The following is a 24,099-nucleotide window of genomic DNA, read 5'->3' as shown; positions in this document are numbered from 1 at the left end:
TGGAAAAGGAAGGTGCCTATCAATCAATCAATTTCAATCAATTTTATTTATATAGCGCCAAATCACAACAAACAGTTGCCCCAAGGCGCTTTATATTGTAAGGCAAGGCCATACAATAATTACGTAAAAACCCCAACAGTCAAAACGACCCCCTGTGAGCAAGCACTTGGCGACAGTGGGAAGGAAAAACTCCCTTTTAACAGGAAGAAACCTCCAGCAGAACCAGGCCCAGGGAGGGGCAGTCTTCTGCTGGGACTGGTTGGGGCTGAGGGAGAGAACCAGGAAAAAGACATGCTGTGGAGGGGAGCAGAGATCAATCACTAATGATTAAATGCAGAGTGGTGCATACAGAGCAAAAGGATAAAGAAACACTCAGTGCATCATGGGAACCCCCCCAGCAGTCTAAGTCTATAGCAGCATAACTAAGGGATGGTTCAGGGTCACCTGATCCAGCCCCTAACTATAAGCTTTAGCAAAAAGGAAAGTTTTAAGCCTAATCTTAAAAGTAGAGAGTGTGTCTGTCTCCCTGATCTGAATTGGGAGCTGGTTCCACAGGAGAGGAGCCTGAAAGCTGAAGGCTCTGCCTCCTATTCTACTCTTACAAACCCTAGGAACTACAAGTAAGCCTGCAGTCTGAGAGCAAAGCGCTCTATTGGGGTGATATGGTACTATGAGGTCCCTAAGATAAGATGGGACCTGATTATTCAAAACCTTTTAAGTAAGAAGAAGAATTTTAAATTCTATTCTAGAATTAACAGGAAGCCAATGAAGAGAGCCCAATATGGGTGAGATATGCTCTCTCCTTCTAGTCCCCGTTAGTACTCTAGCTGCAGCATTTTGAATTAACTGAAGGCTTTTCAGAGAACTTTTAGGACAACCTGATAATAATGAATTACAATAGTCCAGCCTAGAGGAAATAAATGCATGAACTAGTTTTTCAGCATCACTCTGAGACAAGACCTTTCTAATTTTAGAGATATTGCGTAAATGCAAAAAAGCAGTCCTACATATTTGTTTAATATGCGCATTGAATGACATATCCTGATCAAAAATGACTCCAAGATTTCTCACAGTATTACTAGAGGTCAGGGTAATGCCATCCAGAGTAAGGATCTGGTTAGACAACATGTTTCTAAGATTTGTGGGGCCAAATACAATAACTTCAGTTTTATCTGAGTTTAAAAGCAGGAAATTAGAGGTCATCCATGTCTTTATGTCTGTAAGACAATCCTGCAGTTTAGTTAATTGGTGTGTGTCCTCTGGCTTCATGGATAGATAAAGCTGGGTATCATCTGCGTAACAATGAAAATTTAAGCAATGCCGTCTAATAATACTGCCTAAGGGAAGCATGTATAAAGTGAATAAAATTGGTCCTAGCACAGAACCTTGTGGAACTCCATAATTAACCTTAGTCTGTGAAGAAGATTCCCCATTTACATGAACAAATTGTAATCTATTAGATAAATATGATTCAAACCACCGCAGCGCAGTGCCTTTAATACCTATGGCATGCTCTAATCTGTGTAATAAAATTTTATGGTCAACAGTATCAAAAGCAGCACTGAGGTCTAACAGAACAAGCACAGAGATGAGTCCACTGTCTGAGGCCATAAGAAGATCATTTGTAACCTTCACTAATGCTGTTTCTGTACTATGATGAATTCTAAAACCTGACTGAAACTCTTCAAATAGACCATTCCTCTGCAGATGATCAGTTAGCTGTTTTACAACTACCCTTTCAAGAATTTCTGAGAGAAAAGGAAGGTTGGAGATTGGCCTATAATTAGCTAAGATAGCTGGGTTAAGTGATGGCTTTTTAAGTAATGGTTTAATTACTGCCACCTTAAAAGCCTGTGGTACATAGCCAACTAATAAAGATAGATTGATCATATTTAAGATCGAAGCATTAAATAATGGTAGGGCTTCCTTGAACAGCCTGGTAGGAATGGGGTCTAATAGACATGTTGATGGTTTGGATGAAGTAACTAATGAAAATAACTCAGACAGAACAATCGGAGAGAAAGAGTCTAACCAAATACCGGCATCACTGAAAGCAGCCAAAGATAACGATACGTCTTTGGGATGGTTATGAGTAATTTTTTCTCTAATAGTTAAAATTTTATTAGCAAAGAAAGTCATGAAGTCATTACTAGTTAAAGTTAAAGGAATACTCGGCTCAATAGAGCTCTGACTCTTTGTCAGCCTGGCTACAGTGCTGAAAAGAAACCTGGGGTTGTTCTTATTTTCTTCAATTAGTGATGAGTAGTAAGATGTCCTAGCTTTACGGAGGGCTTTTTTATAGAGCAACAGACTCTTTTTCCAGGCTAAGTGAAGATCTTCTAAATTAGTGAGACGCCATTTCCTCTCCAACTTACGGGTTATCTGCTTTAAGCTGCGAGTTTGTGAGTTATACCACAGAGTCAGGCACTTCTGATTTAAAGCTCTCTTTTTCAGAGGAGCTACAGCATCCAAAGTTGTCTTCAATGAGGATGTAAAACTATTGACGAGATACTCTATCTCACTTACAGAGTTTAGGTAGCTACTCTGCACTGTGTTGGTATATGGCATTAGAGAACATAAAGAAGGAATCATATCCTTAAACCTAGTTACAGTGCTTTCTGAAAGACTTCTAGTGTAATGAAACTTATTCCCCACTGCTGGATAGTCCATCAGAGTAAATGTTATTAAGAAATGATCAGACAGAAGGGAGTTTTCAGGGAATACTGTTAAGTCTTCAATTTCCATACCATAAGTCAGAACAAGATCTAAGATATGATTAAAGTGGTGGGTGGACTCATTTACATTTTGAGCAAAGCCAATTGAGTATAATGCAGTGTTGAGGCTGTCATTCTCAGCATCTGTGTGGATGTTAAAATCGCCCACTATAATTATCTTATCTGAGCTAAGCACTAAGTCAGACAAAAGGTCTGAAAATTCACAGAGAAACTCACAGTAACGACCAGGTGGACGATAGATAAATAAAACTGGTTTCTGGGACTTCCAATTTGGATGGACAAGACTAAGAGTCAAGCTTTCAAATGAATTAAAGCTCTGTCTGGGTTTTTGATTAATTAATAAGCTGGAATGGAAGATTGCTGCTAATCCTCCGCCTCGGCCCGTGCTACGAGCATTCTGGCAGTTAGTGTGACTCAGGGGTGTTGACTCATTTAAACTAACATATTCATCCTGCTGTAACCAGGTTTCTGTAAGGCAGAATAAATCAATATGTTAATCAATTATTATATCATTTACTAACAGGGACTTAGAAGAGAGAGACCTAATGTTTAATAGACCACATTTAACTGTTTTAGTCTGTGGTGCAGTTGAAGGTGCTACATTATTTTTTCTTTTTGAATTTTTATGCTTAAATAGATTTTTGCTGGTTATTGGTGGTCTGGGAGCAGGCACCGTCTCTACGGGGATGGGGTATTGGGGGGATGGCAGGGGGAGAGAAGCTGCAGAGAGGTGTGTAAGACTACAACTCTGCTTCCTGGTCCCAACCCTGGATAGTCACGGTTTGGAGGATTTAAGAAAATTGGCCAGATTTCTAGAAATGAGAGCTGCTCCATCCAAAGTGGGATGGATGCCGTCTCTCCTAACAAGACCAGGTTTTCCCCAGAAGCTTTGCCAATTATTTATGAAGCCCACCTCATTTTTTGGACACCACTCAGACAGCCAGCAATTCAAGGAGAACATGCGGCTAAACATGTCACTCCCAGTACGATTGGGGAGGGGCCCAGAGAAAACTACAGAGTCCGACATTGTTTTTGCAAAGTTACACACGATTCAATGTTAATTTTAGTGACCTCCGATTGGCGTAACCGGGTGTCATTACTGCCGACGTGAATTACAATCTTACCAAATTTATGCTTAGCCTTAGCCAGCAGTTTCAAATTTCCTTCAATGTCGCCTGCTCTGGCCCCCGGAAGACAATTGACTATGGCTGCTGGTGTCGCTAACTTCACATTTCTCAAAACAGAGTCGCCAATAACCAGAGTTTGTTCCTCGGCGGGTGTGTTGCCGAGTGGGGAAAAATGGTTAGAAATGTGAACGGGTTGGCGGTGTACACGGGGCTTCTGTTTAGGGCTACGCTTCCTCCTCACAGTCACCCAGTCGGCCTGCTTTCCCGGCTGCTCGAGATCTGCCAGAGGGAAACTAATGGCGGCTAAGCTACCTTGTTCCGCACCGACTACAGGGGCCTGGCTAGCTGTAGAATTTTCCACATTGCGGAGCCGAGTCTCCAATTCGCCCAGCCTGGCCTCCAAAGCTACGAATAAGCTACACTTATTACAAGTACCATTACTGCTAAAGGAGGCCGAGGAATAACTAAACATTTCACACCCAGAGCAGAAAAGTGCGGGAGAGACAGGAGAAGCCGCCATGCTAAACCGGCTAAGAGCTAGTAGCTGCGCTAAGCTAGCGGATTCCTAAAAACACACAAAGTGAATAATGTGTAAATAATTTAGAGGTGATTCAGCAGAGGGAGTGCTTTAGTTAAGGCACGTGAAGATTACACTGTGAAACAAATCGTTATCTAGTTAACTAGATCAATCTAACTGCGCAGATTAAACAGCTAACAGATACAGCAAAACACTGCTGTGCTCCAGAATAGGAAGTGATACAATACCACAGTGAGAGCCAGTGAGAACCACCAGTAGAGGCAAGCCTCTACTGGTGGTTGCCTATGTGGAAAAGTAACGACACTGCCTTATTGAGAACTTTCCCAGCTTTAAGCAGATATGATTTCTGACAGTATATTTCTTGTTATTGAGACAATCATGTAAGTGGCAGAACTTTTCAGCTGGCCCTTGTCAATGAATGAGGACATGTAAGACTCATACTGTATATTGAGAAGCAAGGAGGAACTGATGGACACTGGAATCTGGTGGTTGTCCACTTGAGTTTGTGTAAAAAGATTAGAGGATGTGATGTCACAGTCTAAATCCCACCCTTACCTGAGAGGGCCGATTTTAAAAAGGAAAAACAGACGTAGAAGGATGCAGACGGCTAAGAATAAACAGAGCTGTCATGACCAAGGTGATCCCAGCTCCAGAGATTCCGGCTGTTCCGGTGTCCCGTCAAGATGAGGTGCGTCGCGCTACTGCGCATGCGCACATCGCTCTACCCTGGACTTGAAGACGTCACCCGTCGAGATGAGGTGCCTCGCGCAATTGCACATGTGGAGATGATGTAACTCGCTCGACATGCAACTGCGCATGCGCTTTTTGTTTTTTCCGTCAAAGTTTTGTTTTTTTTTAATTAATTGTATTCAGTGTATTTATAGCCTAGTAAGTAAAACATTTTCTGTATTTTACGTTAGGAGCATAAATGTATGTATATGTATATTTTGCCTGTCGAAATAAGCTAACTCCAGGTTAAAAATACTTATCGTTTTATAGTGAGTAGATTTATACATTACTACATTCGGATGAACAATTTATACATTTACTTGCCCATCAAAATAAGCGAACTTCGTCAAGTAATTTTTTCAGTGCACACATATGCAGTTACGCGAGGAACCTCAGCTCGATGGAACACCGGGTCTCTATAGAAAACCTACGGGTGACATTACGCAGGTTTTGTCCAGTATATATACACAGTCTGTGGTCACAACACAGCAAATCAACTAAAGAGGATCAGTCATCTCGATTGTAAACCTATGTCTATCGATAGAATATGTCGCCATGCTCAAGCTTTAGTATATAACTGATGACAGTGTAGTGCCTGTTTGAACGCCACGTGTTGCTCATTCACATAACTACTTATTTTTCCTCAGCCTGCTTTATCTGTAGCCAATGGCAGTAGCCTGCAGAAGTGTAGCTCAAATTAAACATGATGGACAAAGCCATAAAAGTGCTGTTTGCTCCCTTTGTGACCACAGGGTGAGGGCTGAAACAAAGCATGTTTTATCAATGTCAAAGGTGCAATGAGACATGACTAACACAGGAGGCAAACGGTAGTAACACTCCCATCTGGCAGCCATGCTCCAGATGAAACTGGTACAGGAGAAAGACACCTTATCAATCCAGCACACCCCAGTAACACTCAAAAACCCTGTACCTGTTCTACCTTTGTTTTTAATTAGTGTACTATGGGGACCCAGACTAAAAATGGGAGAAGACCTTAACAGGCTGTCATTTGCCTTTAAGAAAACAGAGAGCTGAAGTCCACGTTTTTAAACTAGCAATAAAAGAAGAATAAAAAGCACACCATCTGCTTTCCACATGCAGCTGATTAAATATCAACTGACTAAAGAACTTCTCAGTGTTGATTTAGTGGATTCAACAAAGCTGCAAAGAAGCTCTGTCTCATTTAAGTCTTTTAGTGGCACCAGGATAAGCAGCTTTATGGCAATCCAGGACAGGTTTAACAAAATGTCCCTGGTTGAGATAAAGGTAGATCCATGGCAGTCTGCACATGTGTAACAGTGTGATACCGAAAGGTAAAAGCAGGCGGTCTTACCGGGGAGAGTTTCTGAATGAGATCATGGGCCACGTGTACCAAATTCTTATCTTCCTGCATGTGCCTCTGGAAACGGCGGCTCTCTTCCTCCTCGAGCAGGTCAAAGTCATTAGCTGCATCAAGCAGAGCCTGGATGAGGCCTTTCCAGGAGCGGAGAGCGGGGACTTGAGGAGCCACCGCGGAGCTCACCCCTGTGCCAATCACCAGGACAAGCTCGGGGGCCCGTTTATTCTTCAGAGTAGGCAGCAGTTTCCTTTGGGGCACACAGAGATTGAGTGACGAATGCTCAAGTGACAGAGGTTCCCAAATAATAATGTCAACACTTTTGTAAGTTATAGGTTTTCAGCGAAACATAGGGTCATGAGGACGTGGATCAGAGTGGATCCAGATTTCTTCTAGTCTTGTCAAACCCCACTAAGAGGTTATTCTACTCCCTTCGGGGCTCAAGTCTGCGTGCATGTCAGAATCCCTGAGGGGATGTGACAGTTCAAAGCAGATACTCTGTCTGTTCTTGCCATGTGTGCGCCACAAAAATAAATAATTCATACTTTACTGTCCCTGTGGGAATGCATTTTCAACTCCACACTGCTGCAGCACGCATGCAATCATGTGGTCCTGGTTGTGCTTTATGTCTTACAGATCACTAAAGTACTCACAGCAGAACATGCAGCCTCCAACACAGAAAGGCCACTACAGAGACTGAAAAATACAAAGTTGAGGTATTATTTGCACAAAATAAACAATAAAGAAATGATCCAAAGTGTGCACTGAGGATGAAAGAAAAAACACACTGTGAGTAGGGCGGCAATGAAGGAATTTGTCATAAATTGGTTATAGATTATCTTTTCATTCAAGCTAACAAGGAGCGGCACAGTGGGTTAGTGGTTAGCACTGCAGCCTCACAGCAATAAGGCTGTGGGATCGCTTCCCTCCTGGTCCCTTCTGTGTGGAGTTTGCTTGTTCTCGCAGTGTTTGTGTGGATTCCCTCTGGGTGCTCTGGCTTCCCCCCACATCCAAAGACATGCAGGTTATGTGGATTGGAAACTTTAAATACGACCAAGGGTGTGAATGAGTTTGTCTGTCTATATGTGGCCCTGCAACAGACCGGCGTCCTGACTCCTGACCAAGGTGTAACCCGCCCTCTGTCTTATGACTGCTGGGACAGGCTGCAGCCTCCCTGTGACCCTTGACTGGAGTAAGCAGGTATAAAGAATGAATGAATGAATGATCAAGCAATCTATTTTTTAAATTAGTCTATTGATTATTTTCTGATTAAATGATTATCCATTGTGTTAATTTATCAGTACTTCTATCAATCAACCATGACTTCTATCAACAACATTCAATCTTGCATTCAAGGTTTTTGTCATAAAAAATACTTATTTCACATATTTTCCAAAAATGGCAACATATAAAGAATATAAAGTGGCAAAAAAAAAAGCTATTCAAAATTTTGAACATCTTGCACACAGCTTTGCCTTTTCCTCAGACACAAAATAGACAGAAAAATACCTGGGCTGCAACTAACAATTATTTTCAATTATCAATTAATGTGTTGTTTATTTTCTGGATTAATCCATTAGTTGTTTGGTCCACAAAATGTCAGAAAATGGAGAAAAATATTAATCAGCATTTGTCAAAGCCCAAGATGATGTCTTTCAATTTCTTGTTTTGTTCATCACCCAAGATATTCAATTAGAGCAGGGGAAAGAAACCAGAAAATATTCACATTCAAAAAGTAAAAAATCAGAGAATCTTGACATAAAAAAGATGAAAAACAACTCATCTATGACCAAAATAATTCTATAATAGATTAATTATTGCAATTCTGCCTGAGTCTGTGTGTGTATGTGTGTTCTCATTTTGAGCATGAATTGCTTTCAGATTAGATCTCTTTCAAAATTAATTGATGCATGACCAGATTTGGACAGGTCTTCTGCAGGACAGTTTTAATCTGGTTCATGAGAGACCATCCACTTTTTTCAAGGCCCCGTTTCTGCAAGTAAAAAAAAAAAAAAAAAAAAAAAAAAAAATCCCATTTATTTTCTCCACTGAGGTTTCAGAAAACCCTTATATAAAGCATTTTAAGTCTTGAACCAAACCAATCAGCTACAAGATGAATCACGAACATAAAAAGAGAAGATCTGAAAAATCAAGGAAAAAAAAGCAAAAGGTACAAGACTGTGTACATGATTACATTCAAGCAAGAAGGAACTATAATGCACTGCAATCCAATCTTCGTGATCTTCTCAACTTTTTTCTTACCCTTTTCATTATTGTAGTGTTTATATGGTTTTTAATAGTATATAACAGTTTTGTATATATTTCATAGCTCATGTTGTGTGTGTGTATAATAAAATGTAGTCTAGTTATTGTACAGTGCTTCATTCCTGGCTGTAATCAATATTTGTGTTTACCTCACTGCTCACTAAGTTCATTGCTCTGAGCTGCACACTTTAATAGTACAACTGGTTCACTGGCATAGAGTTGGATATAGTGAAGCTAGAGGGCAGAGTCACACCTGGCCGTGTGCCGTCAAGGAGCATGTGCTTCCACGCACAATTCATTGCTACAAGTGACACGGTGTGATCGTGCTGTCATGTTAGCAGATGGAACATATCATCCAAAATGCTGTATTCATGTCCCTGCCTCAACTGTTGCAACCGCCGGCATCCAGGGATTAACATTTGCTCAATGAGGATATTGCAACCAACTGTGTTTTACTGTGGATTTGACTTTAATGCCTGTATGCTTTCACTCTCTTTAATCCCACGGTCAACTCCAGAGTGTGCTTTGAGCATTATTTTGTGCCAAGCTGGAAAATTCATGTCATTAGGATCTTGGGACAACGACATCAAGAGAATTTATCCGTGGATTTATTTATTTACATAGCATGATGCACCACTTAGCTGTGTTTAGCGATGATTGAGTCGCGAGTGTGTTTCCACATCGGTGCTATGCCCGGGTGTTATCATCCCGAAGCCCCGCTTTTTCTGCCAGGAAGGTAAGAAATTGAACTCTTTTTATTCTAATTTAATTATTATTATTTTCAATAAAAAGCAAACAAAAAACAGGTAAGTACAGCATTTACACCCTGTGTAAGCCTATTGTAGTGATTGCACTCGGTACTTGCACATTCAATAAACACGCATGCTGTATTGCACATCCGGGTACTACGAGGTCTGTCCAAAAAGTAACGGACCATTTTATTTTTTTCAAAACCTATATGGATTTGAATCACGTGTGATTGCATCAGCCAAGCTTGAACCTTCGTGCGCATGCGTGAGTTTTTCCACGCCTGTCGATTGCGTCATTCGCCTGTGGGCAGGCTTTGAGTGAGCACTGGTCCACCCCTCCCGTCGGATTTCTTTTGTCTGAGAACTTGCTGAGAGACTGCCTCTTTGCTCCATGAAATTTTTTTCAGAAACTGTTAGAGACAGGCAGTTGGAAACCATTCGATAGATTCAGTTGGATATCGGTGAAGATTCTGTTGGCGTCACGCGGATTATGGACTGTTAAAACCTTTTAAAGACGGCCCACAGCGGCGGAGGGCGCGCGGCGCGCCGAGCGGCCATCGACAGGCTGGATCGACCAAATCATTTCTAAACTGAACGCTGTGTTGATCTTGGACATCATGTGACCTCCACAGAAATGGCAAGAGAGCTGGACATAGCACTTTTGCGGCACATTCCACTGTTACAGGAGATTTTGTAATGAAAGACGTGCGTAAGATTTCGCATGTCGGCACGAAGCAGCTCAGGACGTGCAGCAAAAAAACACCTCCGTCATGGAAGTCTCACAGGACATGTTGGGGCATGTCCAGCTGTTACACAATTTCTTGGATACTCACTCGACTGAAAGCCATCGAAAGCCATCTGAATCTTCTGAATGGTTTCCAACACAGAGGTGTTTTTTTGCTGCGCGTCCTGAGCTGCTTCGTGCCGGCGCGTGAAATCGTCCGCACGCCTTTCATTACAAAATCTCCTGTAACAGTGGAATGTGCCGCAAAAGTGCTATGTCCAGCTCTCTTGCCATTTCTGTGGTAGTCACATGATGTCCCAGATCAACACAGCGTTCAGTTTGGAAATGATCTGGTCGATCCAGCCTGTCGATGGCCGCTCGGCGTGCCGCGCGCCCTCCGCCGCTGTGGGCCATCTTTAAAAAGGTTTTAACAGTCCAGAATCCGCGTGACGCCGACAGAATCTTCACCGATATCCAACTGAATCTATTGAATGGTTTCCAACTGCCTGTCTCTAACAGTTTCTGAAAAAAATTTCATGGAGCAAAGCGGTAGTCTCTCAGCAAGTTCTCAGACAAAAAAAAAATCCGAGGGGAGGGGTGGACCAGTGCTCACTCAAAGCCTGCCCACAGGCAAATGACGCAACCGACAGGCGTGGAAAAACTCACGCATGCGCACGAAGGTTCAAGCTTGGCTGATGCAATCACACGTGATTCAAATCCATATAGTTTTTGAAAAAAATAAAAAGGTCCGTTACTTTTTGGACAGACCTCGTATGTGTCCTCTTTGCCCTCTTTGGTAATGGCCGCCGTGCTACCCTGTAGTCATGACAGTGTTACGTTAGCAGTATGTTGCGCACTCTAGCTTCGCTATATCCAACTCTATGTTCTCTATGTTAAAAAAAACAAAACATTTACCTGGTAAGAGACATCAGTGTTTCAGTTTAGTTTTGTGCAGTGGTGGGCACAGGTAACCAAAAAGTTAGCTTCGATAACCGTTAATCCACTAACTGAAAAGTTAATTTTTATATAGCTAAACTGATAAACCCCTAAATAATTTAGCGGAAGTTAAAGCTAAAAGCTAAACTGATAACTTTCAGTATTGACTCCAGTGCACTGGCAGCTGCTGACACGACGACAAGTCAGCGCTTCTGTCTCAGGTCAACCTTTTCTCAGCAAAAGAGACCTGGTAACCAGAGAGAAAGGAAAGAAAGAAAGAAAGAAAAGGAGGAAACATTTATTTCACACCAAACAGACTTGCAGGCGCATCACACGAGTCATGCATAGGCAGACAGTTTTGACTTATGGTTAAAATGAAACAACTAATTCCGGACAAGTTATTGAAATTAACGTCACCTCTCTCGGTTTACAAAGTGAAAATATCAGCTATATGTTTTAGTTTTAAAGTAATGCACTAATTTTCAAGGGTTTAGCATTTACAAGACACACATGCCGCAGTGCATTATGGGAAAATTGTGTTCAAGGCAGTGTGAATACCAAATGAATCACTTAAACAGAATTATCAGTTTTCAAACTGCCTTTTTTTTTTTACAAATGAAAAAAAAAATACATATTTACAAATACAGATTTATTTGTAAAACCCACCACACACATTACAGTAACTTGTATACCGACCAACCACTGATGTCAGGAAACTAATTTCCCCATAATGCATTGGGGTGTGTGTGTCTGTAAACCCTAAAACCTTCAAAATTAGTGCATTACTTTAAAATTAAAGGATATAGTTGATATTTTCACTTTGTAAAATGACAGAGGTGACGTTAGTTTCAATAACTTGTCCGGAATTAGTTTGTTGAAAATTTTAGTCATAAGTCAAAACTGTCTGCCTGTGTGTGACTCATGTGATACGCCTGCAAGTCTGTATGGTGTGAAAATAAATGATCTTTTTTTTCCTCCCACTTTCTTTCTGGTAGCCAGCTCTTCTCTACTGGCAGAGGATTGAGTGCTGCTGCTCAGTCTGACTACTACAAAACATGTAACAGGCAGGCACTAAAATCTATGATTTCAGACTTTACAAACATTTTTAACTGTTAAGCTTATTCACTATGCCCGCAAAAATATGTTAGTGGTCTAAAAGTTATCGGACTAAATGTATCGGAAGCTAATTGGTCCGCTGATGGTTTTCAAAGTTATCTGAAAAGCTAATTCGCTAACGAAAATGTTAGCTTTGATAATTAGTGGTTAGCGGAACTGTGCCCACCACCTGGTATTGTGGATAGTGTACTTCATTTCATTCATTTATTTATTTCATTCATTTAAAAGAAAAAGAAAAAAAAACAAAAAACAGAAAAGCAGAAATAAAGCATCTCAATTACCAGAATGAAAAGGAGCAGAGAGAAGAACAAGTCTTACAGACTTCTTTTCTGTAACATCGCAAACATGTTTTTTGTTAAAATAAGGTTAATATCAGACAAACCTGTGGCTTCTACAGGAGTTCATATCATCACTGCACAATGGCGTAGTGCTTAGTGAGTCTCTTTTGGATAGTTACAACTTCTCATCTCATAATCTGAATGTGATTTTTAACCTCGGGAATTGCACTGTTGAGCTCTACATGGCACCATACTTTTTACATGCATGATTACCATTTCACACACTCCAACACAAAAGCCACCTTTATTTAAGAAGAGCTACATTTTAAGATCTCCAGAAGACAAAGCTTTTAATCAACACTGTCCACTAAAGAGATGTATGACAGAGGTGGGACATAGTCACCAGCAAGTCACTCTCAAGTCATGAATCTGCAAGTCTCAAGTGAAGTCTCAAGTCAGCTTGCAAACAATTGGTGGTCATTATGACTTGAGACTTGACTTGGGATGACTTGACAGTGACTTAGTCCCACCTCTGATGTATGAACCATGGGCTGACTGTGTTGCTGGCTCTCATGGAGCACCTGATCCTACCTGGGCTTTTTTGTGTTCAACTCTGCATCCTGATAGTCAGATGCAGCTCGCTTCTCAAGTTTCAGCAGCACAACAGAGGCCATTGGGCACCTGAAACAGGAACATAATCAAAACCATGCTGCTACTTCTTACAGCTTCAACAAACAATAAAATACAATACATTCTGTTATTTTTGAGTCATCTTCAGGATCCTCATTGACAATGACAGCACAAGTCTGGATATATGAGGTGGTGACACACATTTCCTGGACAATGAAATTCATCAACTGTCAAGAATAGTAATGGAACACATACAGCATTACTACAAAAAACTAATCAAACAATATGAATCCATATTCATTATCTTTACAGAAAAAAAAATGTAAAGTGCAGACACTTTCTGTTACAGTTCGAAATATTTTCTGAACTGTGCCATTCCCCCCCCCTGTACAGGTGCATGTGTCTCTCACCCTCATCCAGTGTGACAGAACTCACGAATGAGTGTGACAAATTTTCAGTTGGTATCTCACTGAAATGACACAAGTGCTCATTATACAGCTATAATATACTGTTAGTATGTAAAGAGGCTGTGGAATTATAGGCACGTAAATAAAAAGCACTGTAAATAATAATAAAATAAATAAATGAATAAATAATAAATGGCTTGAAAGGTGGCAATGTGGCCAACCTAAACCTATAATCACCCTACTGATCAACAAGTGAGCCAAAAACTTTGATTGTCATGAAAAAATGTGTCAGATATTTCAGAAAGTGAAGTGTTATATATTTTAGATGCATTATATATCAAATAAAATCAATTTGCTATTTTGACAATTATAGCCTACTGTTACAAAAAAAAAAAAAAAAAAAATCATTTTAAGTTTGAATAACTCACTGTTTATGCAGTATAAATACAAATCTCTCAGTCTAGTTCTGTACACACAAGCACAATCATGAAGATGGCTGACTTTAGAGTTGCCCAGAAGATACCCACTGACACCCTCCACACAGAGGGTAAGCCACAGAAGGTCACTGCTGAAAGGGCTGGCAGTTTGCAGAGTCCTGTATCAAAGCATATTCATGAAAAGTTGACTGAAACAAAAAAGCATTGTCAGAAAAGATGCAGAAGCAACAGGTGTGACCGCAGCTGATTCAAGAACTTGGGGGCAGCTTCACAAGGGGTGGACTGAAGCTGGAGTCAGTGCATCAAGAACCGACTTGTACAGACATGTCCAGAAAATCAGCTTCAAGTGTCACACTCTTAAGCATGGTTCACATGACAGGATTTTAAAATTATCTTTAGGTTTCCAAAACCTGAGAGACCACACACGTGAAGATAAAATCAGGGATCTAACAGGTTTGGTCGTACAGTGTGTGGTGTTCAGCCACACGGTAATAACAACACCACCACACACGAACAGATTTAACACACGAACATTTACAGTTCAGACAGGAAATCTCGCCAAAATCTCTCGAGATTAAACGTGACTTCAGAGTAAACAAACGGAGGTACTTTGTGGACTATTTAAAATAGAGGGAAAAACGATTAAAAAAAAAGGAAAAGGAAAGGCGTTCTTTAAAGAAGTGGAGACAGCGCGACCTCCGGACTTTCTGGTAAGTCAGAACAGCTGTTTTGATTTTATTTTCCGCTCTGTACGTCCGTCACCTCGCTTTCTGATTGGCTGCACGTCACATTCAGCAGGCTGTGTGCACGTTTGTGGTCGGAGGACACAACACACGCTGCGATATCGGGCCAAAAAAAACCAACATGTTGAATATCCCCGATTTGCGATCGGAGCGCTCCTGACGCCCTTCCGAGCAGATCAGAGCAATCTGAACACACCACACACGACAGGAATATCTGATAAGATTATCTGACGTCATCACGATTGTCGGAAGGGGAAGATCGGGTCCGATATCGGCCTCATTATCCTGCCGTGTGAACCCGGCTTTAATGTCAAGCCAGTCCTGAACCAGAGACAATGTAAGAAGCATCTTACCTGAGCTAAGGTGAGGAACTAGACTGTACTCAGTGGTGCAAAGTCCTCATTTCAGATTAAAATAATAACGGTGGCCAAGTGGTTAGTGTTCTTGGTTTCAGTGCATAAGGTTCCCCATACCCAACTCCTGCCACATTTGTCCATGTAATGTGGCAGGGGTTGTCAGCAAGGGCATCCGGTGTAAAACTTGTGCCAAATCCACATGCAGCTCAAACTTGGGTCTGCTTAGGTGACAAGGGAGCAGCCAAAGGGACTTACTATATGGAAATCAAAGTTCCAGAGACTGGAGGAAGAGTGGAGGGGCACAGAATCCAAGTCCAGTGTGAAGTTTCAGTCAGTGATGATTTGGGTGCTGTCATCTGCTGGTGTTAATTTAAATAAAAAAATTAAATAAAATAAACACTGAGCATTTCAAAGCTTTGAAATCCAATGAAAATATGCTTTACAGCGTCCTCTGGTGGTACAGTTCCACCTAATTTTGTACAGCAAATCAAATGCAACACTTACATAAGCCTGCCAAATCTGAACCCAAGACCCATGCAAGCAAAGTAAGGAATTCAAGGTTTGGAGTCCAATTTCAAAGGATCCTAAGTATGTTTGAAAGTGGTTTTGCTTTTTTGGCGGGCCATTATCCAGAACTAAGCCTGTATGTTTCCTCTTCAGGTGTTCGTGCATACTGCTTGTACAATGCGAAAACCACCTTGTTGTTCTGAACAAATCTGAAATAAATGCCACACTTTCTAGGCCTTGGGTCTTTGGGAACTTTTACTAACCTCATTAGCACCAGGAAAAAAAAAAAAAACAAAAAAAAAAAACTCTGCTGCATGTGCCATATTTTTTTTAAACTTCTGTTTCAGTTGAGATTTATTGGTGGTTGGCAACCAGATTAAAGCACATTACTGCCAAGTCCTGGCACCTAAGATATAATTCCACCAACTTTTTTTTATTGCTTTTTTTTGTGCAGCAAATTTAATTTCAGTGTTGACACTGAACAGCTGAGTTGACAACTTCCAAGGACACACAATCTATTTTGTAAATGGTAAAGGACTGCATTTATATAGCACTTTTCCATCTGCATCAGACGCCTCACATTCACCCTGATGTCAGGGTGCTGCCATACAAGGCGCTCACTATAGGGGATTAAGCCCGTTAGTGATTTTCCAGTCAGGCAGGGATTTGAACCGAGGATCTTCTGGTCTCAAGCCCAACACCTTAACCACTAGACCATCACCTCCCCCAATTTTGTAATAAATATATCTTAAATATTCCTGTCCGCATGATGCAGGACACCATCAAAATTGAGCAAATGAGTATTATTTATTTATTTATTTAAAGAAGGCTCTGTTTGTGAAAATTATTCATTTCATTTACATACAATAGGTCCCAACATGCCTATTCCCTGCACCCCCCCCCACCCCAACTCTCGCCCTTTTTCCAAATAATAATCTTTTACTGGCTAAGCAAAAGTACTCTTTTTTTTTCTTCTTCTTCAGTAAAACAGGGTTAGACAGGGTTCATGTTGGTAAGTGTTAGTCTACACAGCTAACCAGAGTAGCTGTGTTCTCTTGCCTGCAAAACCGCCTCGACATGTTTGAGCTGTGGGTCATAAACAAACCGCAACACATATCCACTTTACAACACATTGTCACTTTTTCTTTGCATTTTCATTTAGTTTGTTCTGTAATTTGCCCAAACACTCAGAGAAAGTGCCATGTTTCTGATGTTGACAGGTGAGGGTTGTCCCCGGATGTAGGATTATTGTAGGCTGGAGTGGATCAAAAGAGCCAGGTACCGCGGGTCTCCTCCCCTACTGTGATTGGTTGAGAGCTCTGAGCTCTGATTGGTGCATAACTTATGACATCAGGGGCTTTCTCCAACATGGGAAGCAGGGTACGTTGTCTCACATTCATGGCATTGCAAGGCGTGACCAGTGTGAATTCCCACCATATCAGGTTACAAAATGGCCACCGAACGCAGGCGTAATGTGCATCACCTACGCTGGAAGCAGGCTAGGATTATTGTGCTATATGCGTCATATTTTAACTCTTTAGCGCCTGCCCGCAAACGAGACTCACTGCCCAATTCCACTAAACTTTGCATTGTAAACTGCGCACAACAGAGGTGGGATGAAGTTACTGTCAAGTCATTCTCAACTCATCAATCTGCAAGTTCCAAGTCAAGTCTCAAGTTATAATGACCACCAATTGTTTGCAAGCTGACTTGTCTTGGGACTTGTTGATTCGTGACTTGGGAGTGACCTGATGGTGACTTCGTCCCACCTCTGGTGCACAATCATACGGTCTATGCACACAGCATCTACTCTCCAAACAGATTGTTTACGGAGGCAAAATTACAAAAACCAAGTCAGAGTCTCATTTTTATCAAAATGAACCGAGCTGGGTGACTTAGTGGTTAGCACTGTTGCCTCACAGCGAGTTGGTCATGGGATCGAATCCCAACTGTGGCCTTTCTGTGTGAAATTTGCATGTTCTCCCTATATTTGCATGGGTTCCCTCCGGGTGCTCCGGCTTCCTCCCACATCCAAAGACTTGCAGATTAGGTGGATTGGAAACTTTAAATTGTGTGTGGGTGTGGATATATTTGTTTGTCTGTGGCCCTGCAACAAACTGATGTCCTGTCCAGGGTGTACCCCGCCTCATGCCCTATGACTGCTGTGATAGGCTCCAGCTCCCTGCGACCCGATCTTGGATAATTTGTTGAAGGTGTGTGTGTGTGTGTGTGAGAACTGAGCTGGACAAATAACAATCTGAATGTACAGGCAGCTGTGAGACAAATGTGTAGGGGCCATCTAAAAAGTGCAAAAACAAAAGGAAACATGAGACTAAAATACTCAAGTGTGGGGTCAACAGACTCACTGCAGCCACCAGGGGTCGCCTGCTGGTTATACTGCAGAACTCAGTTTGGGAAAATGTCATTGGCATAATTATATTGGCAATATTATAATTATTGTTTCCTAAGATATAGTGACACCAATTTCACTTCATATATCAAAGGTCTCTTGTTGATTACATTACAGCACTCAGTTTGTAAAAACGCCACTTTTAATAATTTTGGAGATTTTTTCCATCGTTAAAATATTCAGTAACTTCACTACAGGATGTAGTGACACCAAATTCACTTCCTATATCAAAGGTTTCCTGTTGGTTATATTACAGCACTCATTAAGGAAAAAAGTAATTTTGCATAATTTTACAGATTTTTCATTGCTAAAATGTTCAATAGTCACCTGAACCCAGAGAAGCAGCAGAAAATCAACGAACGAATGGGTCACTGTCCAAATATTATAGACCTGAGTTATTATAAGACGCTTCCTCTTAGCCCTCTGGCTGCTGCACCGCACCGCACCGCACCCCCCCCCCCCCCCCCCCCCCCCCCACACACACACACACACACACACACACACACACACACACACACACACACAAACACAAACACAAACACAAGACTGCACAGCAACAGGACACGTCACAGAGTAAAAGATGAAGATAATATATTATCACCACTTACCTGGAAACTAATGTCCAAAGTTTTGCTGCTCAAGCTGAAGTCCTTCTGCTAACAAGGAAGTCGATTAAAGCTCTACATAAACAAGAGTTAGCTACTTTCAAAGGTTTTAAAGTAACCAAACAATGCTAAACTAACAGAACACAATCCTTTTGAATCATGTCTGACTCTTTCCAGCGAGATTCACAGCCTAATTAGCCATGTTGTTAAAGAGCACCGGTTCACTGTGATTACCGACGTGGAACGGAGCTCTTGAAATCACCATGAACACAGGCGCTGATGCTACGTTCAGGAGCTGCACGGAAAACACAACGTCAGCAGGGGAGGAGGATTTATTTTTTTTTTTTTAAGAGAGAGAGGTTTGCAGAATAAGCTGGAACGTTAAAGTTACCCTTGTATCCATTCCTGAAATGTAGTTCTGTCAAATAGGCATTTTTTTAAACTGCTTTTTTAAAAGACAAAACTGTAAACATATTTTGGATGACATTCATGCGATGGAAACATGGTTTGAGCTGTGAGCTAGAGGTGGGCGGATTGATCCTAATATCGATACCAACGCTGGTATTGATACTGAACGATCCTCCTGTAAAAAGATCGATACTCAAGCTATTTTCTCTCCCGCACGCACTGACTGCTGCGCACACAGATTCATCAAAGTCTACTCTCTGTCTGTAAGAGCAGCGCTGCGCTGTGTCACACAACGCGGAGCAGCGCACCCTTGTAGTGTGGTTTGTCAGCCCTCTACCTCAGTAGATTTTGTTTTAAGTTGTGTTGAGTGATATTTTTTAAACAATTATGTTGATTGTGATAATAAAGTATTTTGTTGTCACGTACAATGTTTGGCGAAATTCTATCCTGGGTCTTTTGCATCCTTTGGATCTATGAAGCTTAAATATGAAAAAGTATCGGTATCGATATCGACGATACTGGGCCTGTTGCATGGAGTCAACCAACTTCTTGCACCTGTGAACAGATATTCCAGCCCATGATGATTGGATTACGTTCCATAATTCTTCTGCATGTCTTGGTTTTTCCTCAGAGGCAGCATTTTTTATGTCACCCCACAAGTTTTCTATTGGATTAAGGTTCCGGTGTCGCCGACCGAACGGTCCTCCCTAAAAATTGTTCCACTCTGCTTTCACTGCGCATGCATTATTTCAGAGTGTCAGCAGTATTTCACCAGTTATCACCTCGTTTCTGCTTAAAATTGCACTTCAGTCATCATCTGTCTCAGCGACAGATATCTGAAGCTTTTGTACAACAATCATTTCCACATAAATTCAGCATTATTGCATAATAAAAGACAGAAGAAGTGATCAGAGCGCAGCAGCCATGACAGCTGCTCCTGCTGCGTTCACTGCGCCTCCATCATTTCAAAGTGTCACTGATTATAGCTTCGTTTCTGCTTAAAATGGCCTCCTTTCTGCTTAAAATTTACTTTAGAATGATTTAAGAAGTTTTACCTTATCATCTGATGGTTAATACTTGTAATCACATTCAGTATTTCAACGTTTCCTATAATGCCCCTGGCGGCTGCCTGCGCTTCCCAGAATGCACCGCGGTGCCAGCAGCGTTCCGCTGTCTCAAGTGTATGTAAACAATGGAAAAGCAAGGATGGCGTTAATTTAGCGAGTTCATGGGTGATTATGATTTTACGCTCTCCCAAGTTGAGAGCGCTATCTAGAGGAGGTGTAGCACCTGTGATGGACTTCTGCCATGCCCTGATGTTGTCTTATTGTTCCTTCATGTGTTTACACTGTGAGTGCTAAGCTCCTGACACCGGAACTCTGCTGAAACTGACCTGTCGCGTGAGTCACAGACTGCCAGAGGGTGTGAGATTCACCACTGCGAGACAACAAATTATTCCCTTTGATCGCTTTGGCTGAAAAGAGTCCGTCTCAGAGGAGCTGCTGTGCTCCGAAATGACGCATGCGCAGTGGAGGCAGGGCAGACCAATTTTTAGAGGGGGGACCATTCAATCTGCGACACTGGGTATTCTTTGATCCATTCGAATAGCGGTTTTCTGTTTTCTTCCACGTCTTTCTGGTTTTGGTTGCCATTTTACAGCATTTGAGATCATTTTAGCTGAGCAGCATCATTTTCTATACTTCTTTATGTTTTCCCCTCTCCAATCAACTTTTTAATCAAAGTATGCTGTTCTTCTGAACAATGTCTTGAACGACCCATTTTACTCAAATTTTCAGAGCGAAATACACTACAACCAGCATGTACATTTGCAGCCTTCATCCTTAAAGGGTAGTGTCACTGGGTTTTTAAGATTTAAGTCATAAAAAGAATTTTCTTCGGCACCACTATAATTTTATTTCTTACCATTTAGATAAGGCATCCATAATACGATATTGCCAATTTGATCAAAATTCATGCTTTCTGGAATTTACACTTTGCAAGTACAATACATAACTGTTTAAAATTATTTTCCTGTCGCATTAATTGCGTGTACGCATGATGTGGTTTATCTTTTATGTTGGCATGTGTATGATAACACGGTGTAAGACAAACAAACAAAAAACAAAAATGGCTGGCTTTGATCTTAAAAGTGCAGTGTTTTAGAGATTTTCATAACATTTCTTGAGCTTGACATCGTGTGTAACTGTCACATTTTTATATAATTTAACATTCTAGAATAGAATAGAATAAAACCTTGTGTGTCTATGCAAAACATTCTGAATACTCCATAGTACTTGTGGTTCCAAAGCTAAAATACACTGGATTGTCACCATTACTCATTTATCATCTTTCAGAAAAGCAGTGTGATATAGTGTCAGCTTTGACTGACCACAAACCGTCTGTTGATTACAGCCACAAGTCAGTATTGCATACTGAAAATGCTAAAAGACTGCCATCTACTGTTTTCTTTTGAAAGCCACACTTTGAAGTATTTGGTACAAATGGTACAGCATTTCTGTCAGACATTTTACAAATCATGTTTTATTAAAATACACTTGTAGTGCTGAACCTATTAAATTTGTAGCCTGAAAATCAGGGACTAAATAGAAATGGATGAAATGTCCAACAGACCATGAAAAAGATGTGTAGGGAAAATTTACAATTATAAAAATAAAGATAAAAATGAAAAGCTTGGTAACAATTTCCACACAGAAAATCTATGTAAATTTAACTGGGTTATTCTTGTTTTCCTCAGTAAATGTTACTTGCATATATTTGTAAATTCTACTTCAAAACTGTCAGATTGGTGCAGGGTGTAGCCCGCCGCTCACCCCATGACTGTTGGGACAGTCTCCTGGCCCCCTCCTCCCCCACCCTGTGATCCTTGATTGCAGTAAGAGGGTATAGAAAATAAAATAAAGTTTTTGAAATCATTTCCTCATCTTGCATCATATTTTTAAACCTATGTATAGGGATGCTTTCCATCCATTCACCCCAGGAGCGTTAATATTCTCCCTTCCCTCGTCTAACAAAATTTTGACACAAGTAGGAAGGGGCAATTCCATAAGACTGTCACATCTGTTCCCACCTTCAAAGGTTCTGCCGTAATCCATCTGTCCCAGAGGCTTTATATTCTTAGTGGGAAGAAGCAATAATGGGCAAACCATAATTCTCTGGGAAGGTTAAATCACAACAGGACCGCTCAAAGCAGTAACGGATGCAACTCATGGAATTGCCCAATTCAAACCACCAAACTGGCAGCACAATGGCCTAGTGGTTAGGACTGCTGCCTCACAGTAAGAAGGTCATGGGATCAATTCCCACCTGTGGCCTTTCTGTGTGGAGTTTGTATGTTCTCCCCATGTTTGCGTGGGTTCCCTCCAGGTGCTCCTGCTTCCTCCCTCATCCAAAGACATGCAGGTTAGGTGGATTGGAAACATTAAATTGTCCATAGGTGTGCGTGCGGGGGTGAATGTGTTTGTCTGTCTATATGTGGCCCTGCAGCAGAATGACGTCCTGTCCATGGCGTACCCCGCCTCATGCCCTATGACTACTGCGATAGACTCCAGCCTCCTGTAACCCGATCTTGAATAATCGTTCTGTCCAGGGCGTACCCTGACTCGCCCTATGACTACCGGGATAGACTCCAGCCAGAAGAGCCTATAACTTCTTCTGGGTTGTCTGGGTGTCTTGGTGGCTTTCTGCACTCTTCTCCTTCTTGCAGAGTCACTCAGTTTTGGAGAACTGTCTACTCCATACAGATTTACCATAGAGTGCCATACTGTTTGTATTTCTTCATAATTGATGTAAATAAAGTCCAACACCTTTTCAGAGACTTGGAAATGTTCATGTATCCATCCCCTGACTTGTCTGAAGAAAACTGGAAATAAAACTGATTATTTACAGGTATTACACCAAAGCATTCCATTACTTATGCAACCCACCATCTTGGCATTTTTATATTTTTAATGTATTTATATGAAGTTGTAGAAATTTTCTTTTGAGTTTAAGGAAGATAATTTTAGAAAATTTTACTTTTTGTATTTGAAATGGCATAAACAAATTAAAAATGTGTGAAATACCAAGTGTTCCAATACTTTAGGAGAGCACCGTCTGTTCCAATGAAACTATAGTGAAGCAAGATGTAGTAACTGGAATGTAGAAGGCTGTTAAAAAACTACATGGTAATCTGTAAACACTTGATAGTTACTGACCAATGTTTATTAGCTCACTCAAACCAAGTCATTATTCATTTTATTAAATTCATGTGTGAATTCACGATTCTTTGGTCAAAAGTTAAAGAAGCCTTTAAAAATACAAACCAAAACAACATACAACAGATCATCCACATGCATTTTCAAAAAGTCAGTTTTTAGGTCATGGCATATATAATGTCCCACCCCTCTATGCAAGTCATGATTAAACCCAGTTTAAAGACATAATTGGATTAAAAAAAAAAAAACTCTTTAAATTAATATAGAAAGATATTTAGTACAGCCTGTCACAAAAGGTAGAAATAAATCCACCATAAACATCAACCAATAAAATAAATTGGTGTTCTAAAATATCATGATTCCTTTTTCAGAAAGGTTCTACATCCATTTTACAAAAAGAAGAAAGGGTATATGGTCACACACATTGTTTGGTTTGGGAAACAAAAACAAAAATTCAACGTCAAAATGAAGTTCTGTGAGAACTAACAGTGCATTTTCAATTTGACTTTCTTTCTGAAATGTTATCTCTGAGCTGAAATGTCCTTTGAAACAGCAAACAACATGAAACTGGAAGCAGCATCAAGCAAATACTGAACTCAATCTACATTACTGTAATAATATTCTTGTCCTTCTTTTACCACTTATCAGTCAGTTCACGAATAGTCAACTGTGATATTAGTTGAACATATATCATTGTCAAATTGCTCTTTAATTGGCAGATAGGTCTGTCACAAGCAGGAGTTTTGACTTTTAGGAGATAAGAAGCAAAATTATATGAAACCAAGTGAAACTGAGTGATTTTTAACCTGCTATGTTTTGGAGGTTCTTGGTTTAAAACCTTTCAGTCTT

At 40.8% G+C, this 24,099-nt stretch overlaps 1 protein-coding gene across 3 annotated transcripts in view; it reads right to left on the bottom strand.

Moving 5' to 3' along the window:
- The window catches only part of fam118b (family with sequence similarity 118 member B), a 31,514-nt gene extending 12,657 nt beyond the window's left edge, over positions 1-18,857 (bottom strand). For 2 of the 3 annotated variants that reach the window (XM_034167995.1, XM_034167997.1), the window contains exons 1-3: positions 18,632-18,857; positions 13,125-13,214; positions 6,463-6,715 (exon numbers count right to left, since the gene is read on the bottom strand). In XM_034167995.1, the coding sequence (XP_034023886.1) occupies positions 6,463-6,715; positions 13,125-13,207 (336 nt within the window). In that variant the 5' untranslated portion in view covers positions 13,208-13,214; positions 18,632-18,857. Of the gene's footprint in view, positions 1-6,462; positions 6,716-13,124; positions 13,256-18,631 lie in introns of those variants that run through there. The other variant, XM_034167996.1, reaches the window with a different exon arrangement.
- Between the last annotated feature and the right edge of the window lie 5,242 nt (positions 18,858-24,099).

Source organism: Thalassophryne amazonica, chromosome 4, assembly GCF_902500255.1.
Source record: "Thalassophryne amazonica chromosome 4, fThaAma1.1, whole genome shotgun sequence".
NCBI lineage: Eukaryota > Metazoa > Chordata > Actinopteri > Batrachoidiformes > Batrachoididae > Thalassophryne > Thalassophryne amazonica.
The sequence above is the reverse complement of the archived record's forward strand: the minus strand, read 5'-3'. Positions and strand labels throughout refer to the sequence as shown.